Source organism: Carcharodon carcharias, chromosome 2 (assembly GCF_017639515.1).
Source record: "Carcharodon carcharias isolate sCarCar2 chromosome 2, sCarCar2.pri, whole genome shotgun sequence".
Lineage (NCBI taxonomy): Eukaryota > Metazoa > Chordata > Chondrichthyes > Lamniformes > Lamnidae > Carcharodon > Carcharodon carcharias.
This window is the reverse complement of record NC_054468.1, coordinates 151,208,678-151,230,334: the sequence shown is the minus strand read 5'-3', so window position 1 is coordinate 151,230,334 and position 21,657 is coordinate 151,208,678. Positions and strand designations below refer to the sequence as shown.

At 41.9% G+C, this 21,657-nt stretch overlaps 1 protein-coding gene across 7 annotated transcripts in view; it reads right to left on the bottom strand.

Moving 5' to 3' along the window:
- The window catches only part of serac1 (serine active site containing 1), a 435,627-nt gene that overhangs the window by 146,978 nt on the left and 266,992 nt on the right, over window positions 1–21,657 (bottom strand). For 5 of the 7 annotated variants that reach the window (XR_005942391.1, XM_041182871.1, XM_041182869.1 and 2 more), the window contains exons 7-8: window positions 7,299–7,427; window positions 982–1,074 (exon numbers count right to left, since the gene is read on the bottom strand). The exons of 1 other annotated variant lie outside the window; for it this stretch is intronic. Coding sequence is in view for 5 of the 6 variants with exons in the window: in XM_041182871.1 (XP_041038805.1) it covers window positions 982–1,074; window positions 7,299–7,427 (222 nt within the window). In the remaining variant the exon portion in view is untranslated. The remainder of the gene's footprint in view (window positions 1–981; window positions 1,075–7,298; window positions 7,428–21,657) is intronic. One more of the 7 variants, XM_041182872.1, reaches the window with a different exon arrangement.

Below are 21,657 nucleotides of genomic sequence, written 5' to 3'. Positions count from 1 at the left end.
CCCCCCACCCCCACTAGAGCTATACCTTGAGTGCCCTACCATCCATTCTTAATTAGCACATGCGTTTAGATAATATCACCAACTTCAACACCTACGTGTTCTTTTGTTCTGTTGTCTGTGACATCTTTTGATGATCTACTTCTATCACTGCTTGCTTGTCCCTACAACCACACCCCCCCCTCCACTTCTCTCCCCCTACCCAAACCCACCCCCCACACACACACCTTAAACCAGCTTATATTTCACCCCTTCCTTGGATTCACCTAGTTCTGTTGAAGGGTCATGAGGACTCGAAACATCAACTCTTTTCTTCTCCGCCGATGCTGCCAGACCTGCTGAGTTTTTCCAGGTAATTCTGTTTTTGTGTTAGTATTCTTGTGATTGTCCTAATGAGTGCAAGACAAAAACCTTCAACAAAATGTCTTTTTTCAGCAATACTTTTGGGATTCCATTTTATATTGGCTGCCTGTCTCTTTTCACTCTCCCTCTTTGCTTCTCTTATTTGCTCTTTAGTGTTCGTGGATAAACTGGTGTGAGAATGGAAGAAGAAATTCCTCTGCTCAGGTTGATGAGTATGCAAATGTAACGACTTTTCGTTTGAAACCAGCTTCATGCTTCATTTTTTTTGGAAGACTCATTTCTCTTTGTCGTTCGCTATGTGTGGATTGTTCTGTCTGGGCATTCCTTGAACTTCCATGCATCTTTGCAACACAGCCCATATTGCCTGTTTGATCCCTTGACCCTAGTTATAATTAAAACATGCGTTTGTAGGGTGAAAATCTGAGGCTGACTATTAATGTGAGTATAGCATGTCGTGGCTGAAAAGGGATCAGCTTATATGCTGAGTACATGCAAAAACAATTTTTGGGGCCATAAGAATGGGACTGCTGATGTCAGGTTGATTTGTATGTTGCAATATATACACATTTATATGTATGCATAATGTTGCAATAATATCTACAATACTTATGCTTTACTTGCCTGCCTCTCATTTTTTTTGTTGCTACCAATCTTAATTTGGAAAACTGATCTTAACATCTGAGAGTTAACTGTGGATGTTTCACCATGTCCTTCCTGGAAACAAAAAAAAAACACTGAAAACTCTGCAAGATAAAGAGCACATATGGATTTGGTTCAGCAATGGGTCCCTAGTCATTATACCAAGGCCAAACATGCAGATTGGCCTTTAACCTGTTCACGGTTTTCAACCACATTTGGCAGAAGTTAAAGCCATACTGTTAATGGGTAGAAACTTCTTGAATAATTTCTTCACTTAAGTATTCAAAAATGATCTACTTTTTTGCAAAAAAGCTGCCAAATATTTTCTGCCCTTGTGTCAACCTAACGCAACCTAATGCATATTAAGCACCATGTTTGTGAATAGTAGTACAATTCCTTCACTTCACTTTTCCTTTTTGCAGATGGCATGATTTTTTCCATACCCACTTATGTTAGAGTGCCAATGATTACAAGAAAAAGCCAGTTATCAAAATTTAAGCATTCATCTCTCTTCAGTTGTCAAAGTTTCTTATACTTTCATTTTTGTTATGATCATCATGAGCTACAGCATCTTGCTATAGCACCTTTACTGTACAAAAATGTCCTGAAGTGCTTCAGAGGCATAATAAAAAAATAATTAATATTGCCACACAGATTCACTTTGCATTTTAAGACAACACCAATAAATACTTCTAAACATCTTACAAAATACATGTTAGTGTCTGCTTACAAAATTTTCTTTTCATATCACAAAACATGGATGGAGTCAGTGTTGAGTATACAGAGCAGTGAATTTACATTTCTTTGTTTCACAAAAATAAATGTCTTGCTTTTGTTTTTTGATCACAACATTTTTTAAACAATAAAACTATGCTGAATTGCATTATTCTTAACAGTTCAGGTCATACTGACTTTGGTAAAAGTACATCATCGCATGCAACATATCTACTTTAAATCAATTTTCTGTGAAACTGATATATAACTGTCATGATGGAGATGCTCTTTGAAGCAGTTTAATTAAAGTTAAAAGTGCTTTGTCTGCTTCATGTGACTCTAGATGCAGGAAGTCTCCTAAACCTAACAAAATTGAGGATGACAGAATAGGGGGTTCAGTGTCAGCTTGGATAAAAATTGGCTTATGGACAGGGAACAGCGAATCATGTAAATCATTGTTTTTCAGATTGGAGGGTGGTAGACAATGGTGTACTCCAAGGTTCGGTGCCAGGACCACTGCTTCTCTGAAGAATACTTGGATTTTTTTTAGAATACAAAATAAAATTTTAAACTTGGAGGTGTGGCAAACAGTAAGAATAATAGGACGCAACTGTGAAAGGACATAGATAGGTGAGCAGAATGGGCAGACAAGTGTCTGATGGAATTTAATAGGTGATGATTTGGTAGAATGAATAGGAAGAGCAATATGGAGAATTGCACAGTTCTAAAGCATGTGAAGGGACAGAGGAACCTGAGGTGGGGGTGATGGGGTTCATGTGCATAGATCTTTAAAGATGCAGGGCATATTTAGACAGAAGTGAATAAAACATATTGGATCTTGGGCTTCAACAATAGAGGTAGCAAAGAAGATTTGCCAAACCTGCATAAACTCTGGTTAGGCCATAACTAGAATCCAATTCTGGTCACCACACTTTCGGAAGAAGGGAGATTTACCAGAATGGTTCAATAGATGAGGGATTTTAGTTACAAGGATAGATTGGAGAAGTTGGGGTTGTTTCTTTTAAGCAAATGAGGTTGAAGGGAGATTTGATAAGAGGTACACAATATAATGACATATTTAGATAAGATAGATAAAGTAAAACTCCTCCTTCAGCTGATGGTTGAAGGACTGGATCCCCTTTAGATCCAGTGAAGTTAACCTTCTTCCAATCTAAAAGTTCTACCTTAGCTTGTTCCTTGCTCCTCTTCAATATGAATATAAATTTTATGATATAGTGATCACTCTTAGACAAGTGTTCACCCGCAGACGCTCGGTCCATTTGGACCACCTCGTTCCCAACACCAGATCCAGCAATGTCTCCTTCCTAGTTAGACCCAGAACATACTGGTCAAGAAAGTTCAATTTCAAAAATTCCTCCCCCTTCTTGCCCTTTACTCTAACATTACCTCAATTGATATTTGGGTAATTAAAGTCCTTTAATATCACCACTCCATGGTAGGTGCACCTGCAGTTTTCCTCTTCTACCTCTCTCTATTTGGAAGCCTACAGAATATGCCGCGTTTTATGATCACCCCTTTTTGCTTCTGTACTCTAACCAAATCGATTCTGTCTTTGCACCATCCAAGGCATCCTCTCTTTCCAACATTACAAGGTCTTCCCTAAACAGTACTGCAACCCCAATTCCCAATTTTCCTTTGCAATCTTTTCAGAACACTTTGCAACCTTGAATATTAGGTGCCAAGTCCTCACCATTTTAAAATCACATTTCTGTTATTGTCACTACATCATATTCCCACATGGTTATTTGAGATTGTAGTTCATCAACCTTATTCACCACTTTACATATATACATTCTAAACCTGCCTTTGTATTCCTCATAATCCTTCTTAACCTGCTCCTATCTAACATGGTACTTCCTTCTCTAGTACTATCCAACACTCTCACTTTTTGTCCCTTATTCCTCTTTTCTATTTCTATATGCTTGTGCCCAACCTCCTGCCAATTTAGGTTAAACCCTCTGCTACTGCACCAGTGAAACACACCACGAGCACATGGTTTCAATCCTGCTGAGTTACAAACCAACCCTTTTGAAGAGGTGCATCCTGCCCCAGTACCCTGGAAAAATAAGAGGTGACCTTACTGAAACATGTAAGGTCTTGAGGGGACTGGATAGGGTGCATACTGGGAGGATGTTTCCTCTTGTGCAGGAAACTATAACACAGGGGCATTATTTAAGACAGAGATGAGGAGATTTTTTTTCTCTCAGAGGGTCATTAAGAGTATGAAATTCTCTTCCCCAGGTGGTGATGGTGGAGGCTGGGTCTTTAAACTTATTCAAGGCTGAGTTAGATCAATTATTATTAGACAAGGAAGTCAAGGGTTACGGGGTGCAGACAGGGAAGTGGAACTGAGACCACAACTAGATCAGCGAAGGACTTATTGAATGGTGGAGCAGGCTCAAAGGGCCAAATGGCCTACTCCTGTGTTCCCAACTGGTTCCAATGCACCAGGAATCTGAACCACTCCTTCCTGCACCATGCCTCAAGCCATGCATTGATCCTCCTTATCTTCCTATTGCTACTCTCACGAGTGCATGGTTATGGGTGTAATCTCGAGATTACTGCCTTAAAGGTGTTACTTTTTAAAAACTCCTCCCCAGCTCTTAAAAATCAGATTAAAGGATCTCAATACCTGCCCTCTTGTTGGTACTGGCCTGTACCACAATTTCTGGCCCACCCTCATCCCACTGCAGAATATTCTGCAGACTCTCCATGATACCCTTTACCCTGGCACCAGGAAGGCAACAGGCCATGCAGAACTCAGAATGATGGTTACAGAAATGCCTATCTGTCCCCTAACTACAGAATCACTGTATTACTACTGTTTGCTGAAATCAATGGGTTCAGAAGGAAATTGAATGGGCACTTATGGAAAATAAATTTGCTGAGCCATGGGGATAGAGCAGGGGAGTAGGACTGACTGGACTGCTCTACACAAAACCAGTATGAACTTGATGGGCTGAATGGCCCCCTTCTGTGCCATTATGACTCTCTGACTCTTTGTAGGCAAAACTCAGTGTACACTTTGTTCACAGCAAAGCACTACAGACAGTAATGAGACAAATATCCTGTTCATCTACTTTTACTGGTTGGTTAAGAAAAAGAAATGGGCAATGGACTGGGTAAAGTCCTTGCTATTCTTTAATTTGTGCCATTGGACCTGTACTGCACAATCTGCATGACTGTGAAAAACCATGCTGGTTTGAGGCAAACAGAGGCACCTACTAGTCTAAATACATAACATAGAAAGGACCACAGGCATTATGATTTTATAAATAGTGGATAGACTACAGCAGTGAAGAGATAATACAGAACTTGCAGAGTCAATTCACCAGGATATGAACATACGAAACAGGGGCAGAAGTAGGCCATTTGGCCCTTCGGCCTGCTCTATTATTCAATAAGATCTTGGCTGATCTGTTGTATTTCTAATTCCACAATCCCATCTATCCCACATAACCTTTGATGATAAAGAGGAATGGCAAATAAATATTGTAACCATAACCTGTAGTTGTATTTTTTTGCCAACTTGGCTCAGTTTGTAGTATTCCTGCCTCATGGAGTCAAAACCCGGTCAGGACTTCAAACATATGAGATCAACAGCATTGAGGAAAGGCCACACCACCACAAGCGCCATCCTTCAAATGGGATGTTAACTGTGGACCAATCTGTCTGTATACAACTATTGAGTTTTATAATGTTGCCTCTGTGGCATCTCAGAGTGCCACATACTGTACTGAAAGAAATGATCTGATTTGTACTCTATTTGAAGTTAACTTTGAACTTTGTAATGTACCTTTATAAATCTTATGAATAAAGTATGTTTTTGGGAAAATAAAGGACTGGCTAACTATAGTTATGAGAAAAGATTTGAAATACTGGAACTTTTTCCATTGAAAGTTAAGAGGAAATTTAATAGGAAGTTTTAACTCTAATGAGAGTTTTGTTAGGGCGATTTGGTTGAGAGTGATCATGAAGCCATCAATTTACATCGATCATCGATGAAAACAGTTAGGAGAAATCTCTTAATTCAGAGAGCTGATGAACTTTAGAATGATTTGTCACAGGGAGTAGTTGAGGCAGAGATCATTGCATTTTTAGTGGAAAATTGGATATCATTTGATGCGGAGGAAGATACAGGGAAATGGGAAGAGAGGACAGTCAGATTAATTTTAGATCATTCTAGCTAAGATATTGCATAGTCACTGTGTTGCAAAACTCAATAGCTGTATACAGGCAGATTGGTCTACAGTTGTCCATAAAAGCAAAATGCTGCAGATGCTGGAAATCTGAAACAAAAACAGAAAATGCTGGAACACTCCTTCCAAGGTCCTTTAGCTCCTTCCTCCTCACTGTCCAGGGCACCAAACACTCCTTCAAGGTGAATCAACGATTTACTTGTACTTCTTTCAATTTAGTGTTCTGTATTCGCCACTCACAATGCAGTGTCCTCTACACTGGGGAGACTAAACGCAGACAGGGCTGACCACTTGCGGTTCACCTTCTCTCAGTTTGCAAGCATGATCCTGACCTTCTGGTCACTTGCCATTTCAATTCACCATCTTGCTCTCATTTTCACATTTCTGTCCTTGGTCTGTGACAATGTTCCAGTGAAGCCCAATGCAAGTAGGAGCAACGGCACCTCATCTTCTGATTAGGTACTTTACAACCTTCTGGACTCAACATTGAGTTCAACAACTTCAGACCATGAGATTTGTCATCCATTTTTATCCCCCCACCCCTCAAATTGCCAGCCTGTATCTTGTTTTCATGTAAAGATGGCACTGACCCTTTTCTGCTATTAACACATTCTGCTATTTTGCTTTCAGGTAGTGCTGACCTTTATTCTGCTATTAACACCCAAAGCTTTAGTCTTTAATACTGCCACTATCACTCGCTTTGTCTTGTGTTCCATAACATCTTTGTTATTTAATCTCTCTTGCCCTCTAACCTATCCCTGATCTTCTATTTTGCTTTACCTGCCCCTCCCCACTTTTTCAACAGCATAAAACCAATCATTTTTCTACCTCTCTCCAGTTCCGAAGGAGAGTCATAGTGGGCTCGAAGCATTAACTTTGTTTCTCACTCTCTACATATGCTGCCAGACCTGCTGAGTTTTTCCAGCACTTTCTGTTCTTGCCACAGCTGTCATCCCATTCAAAGGATGGTGCCCGCAGCAATGCAGCACCTCCCCAGCACATGTGAAGTCCTAACTGGGGTTTGACTCCATGTACTTCCAATTCAGAGGCAGGAATACTACAAATTGAGCCAGTCTGACACAAAAAAAATCTTCTTTCAAGCTGCACGTCAAAGATTAAAATTTTTAGGCCCCATCTGTTAGGGATTGCACAATCTCTGATATTATTTAATGCTAATGGAAAGGTTTTTAATAGGCCAGCCTTTGCTAAACCATTTAGCCATGGTATAACTGCTAGCCATTAGCAATGTTTCATTTGTAGACTTTGGTCATCATCTAAAAACAGATATCATCTTGTCTGAAAGTAGTAAATTTTCCAGCAATGTTGCAAAAGGATGACTACACAGAACTGATCTTCGAAGCTTACCCTTTGCGCTGCCAAAGACTGATTACTCTCTCGTAGAGCAAGAGAAGTAAAGTACTGCACACACTGATCCACTTCAGACTGCGGTAGGGAGGCCAGCAGGTACCTTAGCTCATCTTCAATGCAGGAGTTCTACACATAGGAAACAAACACGAGAACAGGACGTGACTTTTGTGTAAACACAGCTAAGTGCCTGCAGCTTTGCTCAATCTTAGAAAATTATACATAACCTTCAGGTTCACAAATAGAATCTATGGGCAGAAGTTTTATGTTAATTGATTTGCTGTAGCATGGTGGAGGTTGGATATGGTTAGATGGTTTCATTGCATGTCTGCGACTGAACATTGGGCAAGTAGAAGGATGGATGCATGTGGGAATGTGGAAAGACCTCTCCTCACCACTGGTTCTCCAATGCTGCTCTGGAAGTCATATTGCAGGCTATGAATGCCAGAGGAGAAGTATTGCCCCCCGGACAGGAGGGAGAGGCCAGCCTCTGAAATCAAAGATGTATGGCTGGAAGTAGCTGAAGGAATAAGGTCAGGAAAGATGACTGGCATCCCACGTTTTCTGTCTTTCAAAGCATCCTGCTGTGTAGCATGCCTCAGAGCAACACGCCTTGCACTCCACTCATTTCTCTTTCTTGAGATGTAACCTCACATTTCCATCTGAATAGCCAACACTGCCACATACTAACCTTACTGCCAACTCTCACCCATCTGTCACGATCAGGATCCACAGTGTTTTCATTCATCCTCTTCACACAATCTATTTCGCACACTCATAACTCTCTGCTTCCTCTCCTTGCAGCAAAGAGCACAGAATTCCAGGAAGAGACAGAGAACCAGGAATGGCTATCCAGTAATTTCCACTCTGACAATTGGGTAGGAGGTGGTCATGGAGATCAGCAGAGTAGCAGATTGCAAGGCCATTGGCGATGGAGAGATGGGAGTTTCCCAGATACTTGGTGACAGTATGACATATCACAATGCCACATGACATAAAACAATCACTCATGGATTTGCTGTCACCAATAACTGATGTAAAAGCATCTGCACAATGATGACTTTGAGCCCTTTCCCTATGTCAGTTCGAATACATGTTTTTCATCCCCCTGACAAGTAAGATTCTGAAGGATATTGACAGGGTAGAGACGGAAAGGTTGTTCCCCGGCTGGTGAATCTGGAACACAAGGCACAGTCTCAGGACCATTTAGGACCAAGATGGCAAAAAATTTCTTCACTCAGAGGGTTGTGAATCTTTGGAAACCTCTATCCCACAGGGTTTTGAATGTTCCATTCTGGTGGATATTTAAGTCTGAGAAAGATAGTTTTTGGCCTTTCAGAGAATCAAGGGAAATGGGGATTGGGCAGGAAAGTGTCCTTGAGGCAGATCAGCCATGACGGTAATAATAGCAAAGAAGCCTCGAGGGTCCATACAGTTTGTCGCTTGGCTGAGAGAACGCTTACTGCACAGGATGAGGCCATTCAGCCTACTGAATGCATTTCTGCTCTCTGCAGGAACAACTCAGCTATTCTCATGACCCTCCCCTCCTTTCCCTGTTTCCCGTAAAATTTTCTCTCTTCAGTTGATTATCTAATTCCCTTTTGAAAGCCAAATTCTATCTACTTCCACCACACTCTCAGATAGTGCATTCTAGACCTTAATCACTCACGGCATAAAAGGTCTTTCCTCATGTTAGTTCTTTTTCCAATCATCTTAAATCATTCTCTGGTTCTCGACCCTTCCGCCAATGGAACAATTTCTTGCCAGCTACTCTGTCTTAGACCCTCATGATTTTGAGCATCTTTATCAAATCAACTTTGAACCCACTCTTCTCTAAGGAGAAAAAATGCAGCTTCTCCAATCGATTCATGTAGCTGAAATCCCTCAGCCCTGGAAACATTCCCATCAATCTTTTCTGCACTCTTTCTAAAGCCTTCATATCCTTCTTAAAGTGGGGTGCCCAGAATTGGACACGATACTCCAGTTGAGACTTAACCAGAGCTCCAACGAAAACAACCCAAGTCTATTCAACCCCTCTTCATAACTTAAATGTTTCATCCCAGACAACATCCTGGTGAATCTCCTCTGCACCCCCTCCAGTGCAATCACATCCTTCCTATAACGTGGCAACCAGAACTGCACACAGTACTCCAGCTGTCGCCTCACCAAGGTTCTATACAACTCCAACATGACCTCCCTACTTTTATAATCTATGCCTCGATTGATAAAAGCATGTGTCCCATATGCCTTTTTCACCACCCCACTAGAGTGCCCCTCCACCTTCTGAGATCTATGGACACACACGCCATGGTCACTTTGTTCCTCAGAACTTCCCAGTGCCATTCCGTTCATTGAAAACTTCCTTGTCAAATTACTCCTTCCAAAGTGTATCACCTCACATTTTTCATGGTTAAATTCAATCTGCCACTTATCTGCCCATTTGACCATCCTGTCTATATCTTCCTGTAGCCCAAGACACTCAACCTCACTGTTCACCACCCAGCCAATCTTTGTGTCATCCGCAAAGTTACTAATCCTACCCCCCACATATTCATCTATGTCATTTATATAAATGACAAATAATAGGGGACCCAGCACAGATCCCTGTGGTATGCCACTGGACACTGGCTTCCAGTCACTAAAGCAGCCTTCTGTCATCACCCTCTCTTTCCTACAACTAAGCCAATTTTGAATCTACCTTCTCAAATTACCCTGTATCCCATGTGCATTTGCCTTCTTTATAAGTCTCCCATGTGGGACCTTATCAAAGGCTTTGTTGAAACCCATATAAACTACATCAACTGCACTACCCTCATCTACACACCTGGTCACTTCCTCAAAAAATTCCATCAAATTTGTTAGGCATGACCTCCCTCTGTCAAAGCCATGCTGACTATCCCTAACCAAACCTTGCCTTTCCAAGTGAAGATAGATACTCTCCTTCAGAACTTTCTCCAATAGTTTCCCTACCACTGATGTGAGACTCACTGGCCCGTAGTTCCCTGGCTTATCTCTACAACCCTTCTTAAATAGCAGAACCACGTTAGCTGGTCTCCAGTCCTCTGACATCTCCCCCGTGGCCAGAGAGGAATTAAAAATTTGGGTCAGAGCCCCTGCGATTTCCTCTCTTGCCTCCCTCAGCAGTCTGGGACACAAATCATCCTAACCTGGAGATTTGTCCACTTCTAAGCCTGCCAACACCTCCAAAACCTTGTCACTCCCAATATCAATTTGCTTAAGAACCTCGCAGTCTCTCTCCCCAAGTTCAATACCTTCATCCTCATTCTCTTGGGTGAAGACGGACGTGAAGTATTCATTCAACACTCTACTGATGTCCTCTGGCTCCACCTGTAGATGGCCCCTTGGTTCCTTATGGACCCTCCTCTTTCCCTGATTATCCTCTTCCCATTGATATACTTATAGAATATCTTGGGATTTTCCCCACTTTTACCAGCCAGAGCTTTCTCATATCCCCTCTGCTCTCTTAATTGCTTTCTTAAGCTCCACCTTGCACTGTCTGTACTCCACTAATGCCTCTGCTGATTTGCTTCCCTTGTACCTGCTAAAAGACTTTCTTTTCCTTCTCATCATAACCAATGTAAGAAACTCAGTTCAGAAGGTGTGGCAAGAAGTAGCGTTACAGATCTCTGCCTCCTAAGTACTAACCAAGTGTCCCAGCCATCCCTCTTTATAAGTGCTCTCAGTCCTTAATCAAATAATGCCCATCATCTGCGTATCTTTAATAAGACAATCAACCAAAGATTTATTTACTTAAACAAAAGCTATATAACATACTTACAAATTATAGCATAATTACAAAACAATTAAAAAAATGGTTTTCCATATTTCTTACAACTCCCACAAGACATCCCTCTTCTAGGACCTCGAACAATTTCCTGGAGCAAGCTCTTTGTAAAACAGTCCGATAAATTAGTGACTTGCGTTGACCCATTTTATCTTCGAGATCTTTTTTCTCTCCAACATTTCCTTTGCACTAGCCAAGTCACTCCTCAACGCTTTCTCAGTGACACACTTTGTCAAATGAACATTATCCCAAAGAGAGCTGCATAGCATTCAATGGGCAAACTTTCTCAGAATGTCCCTTGTTTAGGATTTCCTTCAGAATGTTAGATAAGTACAATCCTATATCTAATGCTTCTACCAACGCCAGTTTTTCTGCAGCTTTTTATTTTTAATTTATATTTTCATTGCTTCCCAGGCTAAGGGACAGCACTTTCAATTTATCCCCACCAAGAATAAGATAAACCCAGCCATATTTGAATATCCATCTGGAAGATTGACATGGGAAGCATCACTACAAATGATCAACTTCATATCTTTTGGGTCATCCAAAGCTGGAAACCCAAGACACATTTCTCAGAATTTAATTTCTTTAATGTTTTATTTGCCTTTAAAACCTCCTCAACTGTAGCATTTTTCACCAGAGTGCTCAGTTCCAATATGTCATAACTGGCATTGGGTCTTGTGTGATGCATAGCCAGGTTAACTGTCCAATCAAGCTTCTTAACTGCTCTGTTTCTTCTTTGGATACAAGCTCATCTGACCTGGCCTGATTTATTGGGATATAATTAACACTTTCTAGATATGATTGTTGATTCAAGGCTACACCCAACTTGGTCTGATTAATATCTAACCCTATATATTTAAAGGTCCTTGAAGCCTGATTTCCAATCCTAAATTCCCCTTTTATCTTATCTAACAAATTGCTCAAATTCCACAAAACCTCTCCATAGAAAATCATTGACTTGCATCATAAATATATCCATGAGTTTCTCTTAATGATACCAATAGAACATTGCTGGTTTTGCTTTTACCTGAATTCTACAAGACGGACCTAACGAGAAATACCATACCCTCAATGCATCATTCAATCTATAAACACGTGTTTAATTTTCACAGTTTCCTTTCTACATCACCTAATTCTTTAGATAGTTTCAAAAATGTTTCCCTTTGAAAATTTTCACCCTGCAAAATGCAGCTTTTATATTGATTGACCTACATTCCCAAGAATTTGTGCCTAAGAAAATCTTCAAGATCACCTTCCTGCAGTGGTGGAAGTCCACTCTAACATCTTGATGACCAAGTCTCTCTTCAAAACCCTGAGCTGCTATCTTGTTTCAGCCTTATATGTTCCATCAAATAGTACTTTTTCAGTACATATCCACCTGTATGATAAGTCAGGCTATCCCCTATCTGGCACTTCAGAGCATTCATCAATTTTTTTTGCAACTATCCAACTCTTTTTGTTTTGCATCTATTATTAATTTATCTTCTAATTTGTTTGTAGCCATCAAAACTTCCTGATCATAAGGGCTTCTACTTCTAGTGGTATTCCTAGTTTGCTCTAAAGTCCTTGTTCTAGTCAAACTACAGTACCTCCGCTGGCCCTCCCATCTCATTCTGGACTACGGTTACATGGCCTCGCCCGCCCACGGCCAAAGGTCCTGTTGCCAGTACATGTTCTTTTCCTAGGACCAGAGTCATTTCCAGGTTCACTATAGAAACAGTGCGTTTTTTAACTTTCCACATTTTCACCTCATTTTGCCAGCCCATAGATCTTACACCTCCTGTTCATTATTGTGAGCTTTTAGCCAATATTTGAACTTGCTGGTAGCTTTCCCTGCTCTCCCTACAATGGTCACATCTGTCCATTCGCTGGGCACTTCCGGTAAATATGTTACCCGAGGATAAACTTTTGGCAGTTGATCTTTGGCTAAAATAATTCTATCCTGTGCATCAGTATCACTTTGTCTATTGTCATCCAGCCCCTTATCAATCGTAGTCTCCTTTTCATAACTGTCAACATATGAGTATGTGAGGTGCAGGAAGCCTCATCATCTTCTACTAATTGCTCAGATTCTGCAGTTTATACATAGGTCCTGATCAACCTAATTTAAAAAAAAATTATTTTCTTTGATGGGATGTGGGTGCGCAGGCAAGGCCAGCATTTATTGCCTGTTCCTAATTGCCCTTGAACTCAGTGGCTTGTCAGGACATTTCAGAGGGCAGTTAAGAGTCAACCACATTGCTGTGGTTCTGAGGTCACATGCAGGCCAGGCTGGGTAAGGATGGCAGACTTCCTTTTGGTGAACCAGATAGGTTTATTTTTCAAACAACAATTGATGTTAGTTTCACGGTCATCATTACTGAGACTAGTTTTCGATTCCAGATTTTATTACTTGAATTTAAATTTCACCAGCTGCCTTGGTAGGATTTGAACCAGTGCCCCCAGATCATTAGCCTGGGCAGCTGGTTTACTAGTCTAATGAAATTACCATCACACCACTATCTCCCCTTGATGAATGTACCCTAATAGTTTGACTACCATGTTGGAGAATTACTGTCTTCCCATCACAGCCTATCAAGCACTTTATCCAGACCTTTCCACTCTTTCTGGCCCTCTCTTTTACGGGACAATAAATCCCCAGGATTAAAGTTCATCTCACATGGTCTTCTGTGATACCATATGGCTCACCAAATTTTCTGAGACTTCTGCCTTGATGATTGCCCTTTTCCCTGCATGTAGAGTATTCAAATGTGGAGAAAAGTTAGAGCTAATTGTAGTCCCTTCCAAGACGGGCAGAGAATCACACTTCACGGAAGACATTTTTGGATTTCTCCCATAGACCAACTGATATTGACTATAGCTCCCAACCATTTGAAGCAAACTTTTCACATAGATTGCGCATCCTAGGGCAGATGTTAGAACCATAGAAAAGTTACAGCACAGAAGGAGGCCATTCGGCCCATCTTGTCCATGCCAGCCTGAGGACACCCAGGTGCCCTTTCTAATCCCACCTTCCTGCACCCGGCCCATAGCCCTGCAGCTTACAGCACTTTAGGTGCAGATCCAGGTACTTTTTAAAAGAGTTTAAAGTTTCTGTCTCTACCACCAACTTGGGCAGCAAATTCCAGACTACCCTCTGCGTAAAATAGTTCTTCCTCATGTCCCCCCTACACCTTCTGCCACTTATCTTGAATCTATGTCCCCTGGTTCTGGAATTCTTCACCAAGGGAAACAATTTTATCCTGTCTACTCTATCTATTTCCCTCATAATTTTATACACCTTAATCAGATCACCTCTCGGCCTTGTTTGTTCTAAGGAAAATAACCCCAACCTATCCAATCTCTCCTCGTTTCTAACCCTGCAACATTCTTGTAAACCTCCTCTGCATTCTCTCCAGTGACAAATCGACTCTGGTGGGATTCGAACCCACAACCTTTGAATCACTTGCCGAAGTAACTAGAAGTCCAACACGCTATCTGTTGTGTCACAGAGCCAGACATTAGCTAAAATCTTATTGAGAATCTCATCAATCACTGGGCAATTTCTTTCACAAAGCCTACTACTGAAGAAACTTTCAGCGCAGTGTTCATCACTATAATATTCATATTTTGTCTCTAAATTTGTTATTGGCAAATTCCACCCATGCCTCCCCCTCCTGCCATTGTCAGTTAGGGATTTGGCTAGTGCCTCCAGTCCAGACCCAAACTATTTTTCCATGATTTTATCCACAATCTTTACCCTATGTTACTGTAGAAAGACTGAATCTTGTTGCCATGTCTATGAAATCCTTGTCCCGTACCTTTAAATCAATATAATATAAAAGCAAAATATCGTGGAAATCTGAAACAAAAACAAAAATAGCTGGAAAAACTCAGCAGGTCTGAAATGAGGTCTGAAGTTAGAAATGAGATGAAATATAAGTTCATTTCTAATTTTCCTTAGTTCTGATGAAGAATCATTCGGACTCGAAACGTTAACTGTATTCCTCTCCGCAGATGCTGTCAGACCTGCTGAGTTTTTCCAGCTATTTTTGCCTTTAACTCAATACTTCGTTAAAGAATCATGCTCGTGGGAGACTTACAATAGGTCATGATGGTGTCCTCCGATACTTTTTGCATATATCACATTTTTCACTAGGCTCTTCAACAATCTTTGTGTACTCATCATCAACTCCTGCATCCTATAATAGGATTTTTAATCTGTAACAAGAGGGATGAGCAAAGTGTCGATGTAGCTTTTAGACTATTTGCTTTTTCTCTTTCAAATTACTGGCTGATGTAATTAACACTTCTTTAACATTCTGATTAGAGGTGCTAGGTTTTGTTAAAGGTGTGTAATAATGTCCTGTCCTGTAAATTGAGAATTACTTACTTTTCAAAGACAATTGCTTTATCATGTCCTATATCCAATTTCACTTGTGCCTTTTTCATGAATGGCTTGCTCAGCAGCAAGGGTATCCCTCAAGATGCTATATCTGTAACTAACAAAGTGGCTTACCCAGCTATTCTGCATGGAATCACCACACTTTTCAGTGACCTTAAAGTGTTGTCATCCTTGAACCTGAAACAAGCAGAACGTTCATATTCCTTGACCTTACTTGGATCTTTCCTACTGAGTGAATCTAAATAACATTTCAACCAATCCGTTTCACATCCTGTGGATGTGAAACCATTGTCCAACACAGCGCAATTAAATGAATCCATGACTAGTACACTACTCACTGGGCTGAAGCTTCTTGTGACCAGTACAATTCCCTTAGACTGTTATCTTCCTCTACTGAACCTTCCATGTTGCAATGGCCCCAAAGCCTTTTGATCTCTCAGCCTGGCTGTCTTCACTAGTGAACTTGGTGAAGTTGTCTGCCCCCTGGAACAATGCATCAGTTACAAGCCTGGTGTAAAGACCAATTGCTGATTTTGACCTGCAGCAGAGGTCCCTGGCTGATCCTTGCAAGGATTCCGAGGCACAGAATTTCAATGCAACTGTCAACTTCAGTGCCACAGGCATCGGATGACCACCCGCAATTGGAGCTTATTTCCTCTCTGCAAGCATGTCACAAATAAATGTGATTGTCTCCCCAGAAAGCCATAGCTGCCTGTGAAACCAAAGCTCAGACATGGAGGTAGTTTTAGCATGAACTGTATACCCTTCCTTCAGGATAAACTCTTCTTCTTGGGTGGAAATGCCCTCGGCCCTCTCTGCATTCTTCTGGCTTTCAGTGTCACCATGGTGCCTTAGTTTGTTGGCCAGCAGACTGCTGCTGTCCGTGTGCAGCTTCCTTCCTCTTTGTCCTTCTCCTCCTTGCTTGAGGAGCCTCCGCCTGAGTGAACTACCCCAATGGCCCCTACACTCTTTGACTCTTTCCTGTCAGCCTTCCCAGTAAGGAAGCCTCTTTGGCTGCAGCCCCTCTTCATAGCCCTCAAGATAAACCCTTCGGTGGCTCACTTTAAGATTGTTCATAAAGCATACTCACCTGTCATGCAGTTTCAACTGCAAATTCCAACTCTACACTGTCTTCTCCTCATATCCCGTCTGTGCACCACTGAGCTGAAATTCCCTTCCTCCCGTGGAACCCGAGTGACTAAAGTAAAATTGCACAGGCAGCAAAATATAATACGGTCAATTGGGTAGTTGATTGCCTCAAACCCTCTTTAATTGAACTTTATCAGAAGGCAGGCAGGTTTCCGACCTTATGACGACTATATTTTTCCGGTCAGGCGTGATGATGTGAGAATCGGACGCGACATCAAGATACCCGATTTTACACTGTGCTAGGACAGTCATCCAAATGGCAAGTATAGAATTCTGCCCATATACTCGATGGTGCCTCCAAGGGAGTTGGCTGGGTTGTCACATCTTGGACCACACATCAAAGCCCAGGGAATGTCCGCCATTAGCATCTTAGCTGTCAGAACAAGGAAACAAGCAGGCTGCCTTAGCTTTGCCGAAATCATGTAGAAATAATAGGAAGAGGAAGAGGAATATTTCTTAGCTGCACAACAGGAATCAACTGGGTGTTTAAAACAATGCTACTGTGCTAATGTATTTAAAAATGTTAATGAATAATAAAAATTATTTCAAGTCTACATTGTCCTGTCATTTCCATAGTTGCCTCCTGCCTGCCAAATGATCATTAGCCTGAAAGGGAATATGACATGACCAGAGTAGTTGAGCAGGATAGATGTCCTCTAGGGAAAGAAATCTGCCATCCATACCTGGTCTGGCCTACATGTGACTCCAGATCCGCAGTAATGTGGTTGACTCTTAAATGCCCTCTGAAATGGCCTAGCAAGTCACTCAGCTGCATCAAACCGCTACAAAGTCAATTATAAGGAAAGAAACTGGACAGAAAACCCAGCGTCGACCTAGGCACCAGAAACTTCAACGGCAAGGCCAGCTCTGTCAGCCCTGCAAAGTCCTCCCGACATCTGGGGCTGCTGCCAAAATTGGGAAAGCGGTCTCACAGACCAGTCAAGCAATGGCCTGACATAGTCATACTCACGGAATCATACTTTACAGATCATGTCCCAAACACCACCTTCACTGGCAGGACAGACCCAACAGAGGTGGTGGCACAGTGGTATACAATCGGGAGGGAGTTGCCCTGGGAGTAATGAACATCGACTCTGGCTCCCATGAAGTCTCATGGCATCTGGTCAAACATGGGCAAGGAAATTTTCTGATGATTAACACGTAACACCGCCTCTCAGCTGGTTAATCATACTCCTCCATGTAGAACACCATGTAGAAGCACTGAGGGTGGCAAGGTCGCAGAAAGTACTCAGGGTGAGGCGACTTCAATGTCCATCACGAACAGTGGTTCGGTAGCACCACTATTGACCGAGTTGGCTGAGTCCTAAAGGACACAACTGCTAGACTGGGTCTGAGGCAGGTGATGAGGGAACCACCAAGAGGGAAAAACATACTTGACCTCATCCTCAACAACCTGCTTGCCACAGATGCATCTGTCCATGACAGTATCAGTAGGAGTGACCACCCCACAGTCCTTGTAGAGAATAAGTCCCGTCTTCACATTGAGGAAACCCTCCATCGTGTTATGTGGCACTATCACCATGCTAACTGGGATAGGTTTCAAACAGATCTAGCAACAAAAGGCTGGGCAACCATGAGGCGCTTTGGGTCTTCAGCAGCAGCAGAATTGTACTCAGCCACAATCTGTAAGCTTATGGCCCGACATATCCCCCATTCTACCATTACCACCAAGCCAGGGGATCAACCCTGCTTCAATGAAGCGTGCATGAGGCATACCTAAAAATGATGTGTCAACCTGGTGAAGCTTCAACACAGGACTATTTGTATGCCAAACAGCATAAGCAGCAAGTGATAGATAGAGCTAAGTGATTTCACAGCCAACAGATCAGATCTAAGCTCTGCAGTCCTGTCACATCCAGTTGTGAATGGTGGTGGATAATTAAACAACTCACTGGAGGAGGAAGCTCCACAAATATCCCCATCCTCAATGATGGAGGAGCCCAGCACATCAATGCAAAAGATAAAGCTGAAGCAATTGCAACAATCTTCAGCCAGAAGTGCCGAGCGGATGATCCATTTTGGCCTCCTCAAATTCACTCCACGTGATATCAAGGCACAGCTGAAGGCACTGGATACTGCAAAAGCTATGGGCTCTGACAATAGTACTGAAGACTTGTGCTCCAGATTTTGCTAGCCTAGCCAAGCTATTCCAGTATAGCTAAAACACAGGCATCTACCCAGCAATGTGGAAAATTGCTCATGCATGTCCTGTACACAAATGGCAGGACAAGTCCAATCTGGCAAATTATCACCCCATCAGTCTACACACCATCATCAGTAAAGTGATGGAAGGGGTCATCAACAGTGCTATCAAGCAGCACTTGCTTAGCAGTAACCTGCTCAATAATGCTCAGTTTGAGTTCTGCCAGGGTCACTCAGCTTCTGACCTCATTCCAGCCTTGGTTCAAACATGGACAAAAGAGCTGAACTCCCAAGGTGAGGTGAGAGTGACTGCCCTCTTGACATCAAGGCAGCAATTGACTGAGTTTGGCATCAAGGAGCCCTGGCAAAACTGCCGTCAATGTGACTCGGGGGAAAACTCTCGGCTGGTTGGAGTCATACCTGGCACAAAGGAAGATGGTTGTGGGTGTTGGAGGTCAATCATTAGCTCAGTCCCAGGACTTTACTGCGGGAGTTCCTCAGGGTAGTATCCTAAGCTCCATCATCTTCAGCTGCTTCATCAATGACCTTTCTTCCATCATGAGGTCAGAAATGGGGATGTTCACTGATGATTCCACAATGTTCAGCACCATTTGCGACTCTCCAGGTACTGAAACAGTCTATGTCCAAATGCAGCAAGGCCTGGACAATATCCAGGCTTGGGCTGACAACTGGCAAGTAACATTCGTGCAACACAAGTGCCAGGCAATGACCATCTCCAACAAAAAAGAATGCAACCATCGCCCCTTGACATTCAATGACATTATCATCACAGAATCCCCCATTATCAACATCCTGGGGGCTTACCATTGACCAGAAAATGAATTGGACTAGCCATATAAATGCTGTGGCCACAAGAGTAGGTCAGAGGCTAGGAATCCTGTGGTGAGTAACTCACCTCTTGACTCTGCAAAGCTTGTCCACCATCTACAAGGCGCAAGTCAGGAATGTGATGGAATACTCTCCACTTGCCCAGGTGAGTGCAGCTCCAACAACGCTGAAGAAGCTTAACAACAAGCAGGACAAAGAAGTCCGCTTGATTGGCATCTCTTCCACAACCGGTGAACTGTGGCAGCAGTGTGTACCATCTACAACATACACTGCATAAACTCACCAAGGCTCCTTAGGCACCACCTTCTAAACCCACAGCCACTATCATCTAGAAGGACAAGAGCAGCAGATACATGGGAACACCACCATCTGGAAGTGCCCCTCCAAGCCACTCACCATCCTGACTTGGAAATATATCGCTGTTCATTCACCGTTGCTGGGTCAAAATCCTGGAACTCCCTCCCTAACAGCACTGTGGGTGTACCCTCACCACAGGGACTGCAGCAGTTCCAAGAAGTCAGTTCACCTCTAGAAATAGAATAGTAAAGGAAATTAATATAGAGGTGTCTGGAAAAAAAAATCTTTTGGTAAAATAATCATTTGGACCAATGAGACTGGATTCAGGAAATGTCAATGTTTGAAGTTACAGCGAATTCTGTGATCTGATTGGTTGAAATTCTGAGATGTGATTGGATGAAGGAGCAAAATTCTGTGATTTTGATACCTACTTAGGTGAAGTGACACTACAATCAAGAATTTCTACAATCAATTATACATTCCTATAGTTCCAAACCAAATACAGCAAAACCTCGAATATTTTAATTTGAATGAACTATATTGCTAGCAGCAATAGATCAAATTTCACTAACTAACCTTGTAAAACACTGGTGGAAAAAATAAACACTAATGTGTAAAAAACACACTATGTTGATCAGTATCTAGAAAGAACTGAAAAGAGGAGAGAATGGCATGGTCACACAATTGTTACAGCACAGAAAGAGGCCATTTGGCCTGTCGTGTCTGCACATCTTTCCATGGGAGCAATTTACCTAGTGCCGCTCCCACACCTTCTTCCTTTCACTCTGCACCTTCATTTCAGATAATAATCTAATTCCCTCTTTAGTTCTTGATAGAAACTGCCTCCACCAGGTTCTCAGGCAGTCCATTCGGGTCCCAATTCGATATGTAAACTTATGATGTGTAAAAACTTTTCATGTCGCTATTGTTTTTTTTGCCAATTACCTTAAATCTGTGTCCACTTGTTCTCGATCTTTACACCAATAGGAACAGTTTTTCTCAATCTACTCTGTCCAGACCTCTCGGGATTTTGAATACCTCTATTGAATCTCTTCTCAGCAGTCTCTTCTCCAAGGAAAATAATCCCAACTTCTCCAATCTATCTACATAATTGAAGTTCCTCATTCCTAGATCCATTCTCATTAATCTTTCTGCACTCTCTCTAATGCCTTCAAATCTTTCCTAAAATGTGGCACCCAGAACAGGACACAATACTCCAGTAGAGGCCGAACCAGTGTTCTATACAAGTTTTAACATAACTTGCTTGATTTTATACTCCATGCCCCTATTAATAAAAACTGAGATGTTGTACATTTTATGAACTGCACTCTCAAGCTCTCCTGCCACCTTCAATGATTGATGCACATATACACCCAGGTCCCTATGCTCCTGGATCTCCTTTAGAATTGTACCCTTTAATTTATATCATATCTCCTCATTCTTCCTACCAAACTGAATCACTTCACACTCTTTGCATTAAATTTCATCTGCCATGTGTCTGCCATTCCACCAACCTCTCTATGTCCTTTTAAAATTCTGCATTATCCTCCTCACAGTTCACAATACTTACAATTTTTATATCACCCGCAAATTTTGAAACTGTGCCCTATATACTAATGTCTAGGTCATTATTATATATTAGGAAGAGCAAGGGTCCTAACACCAATCCTTGGGGAATTCAACTACAAACGTTCCTCCAGTCCAAAAAA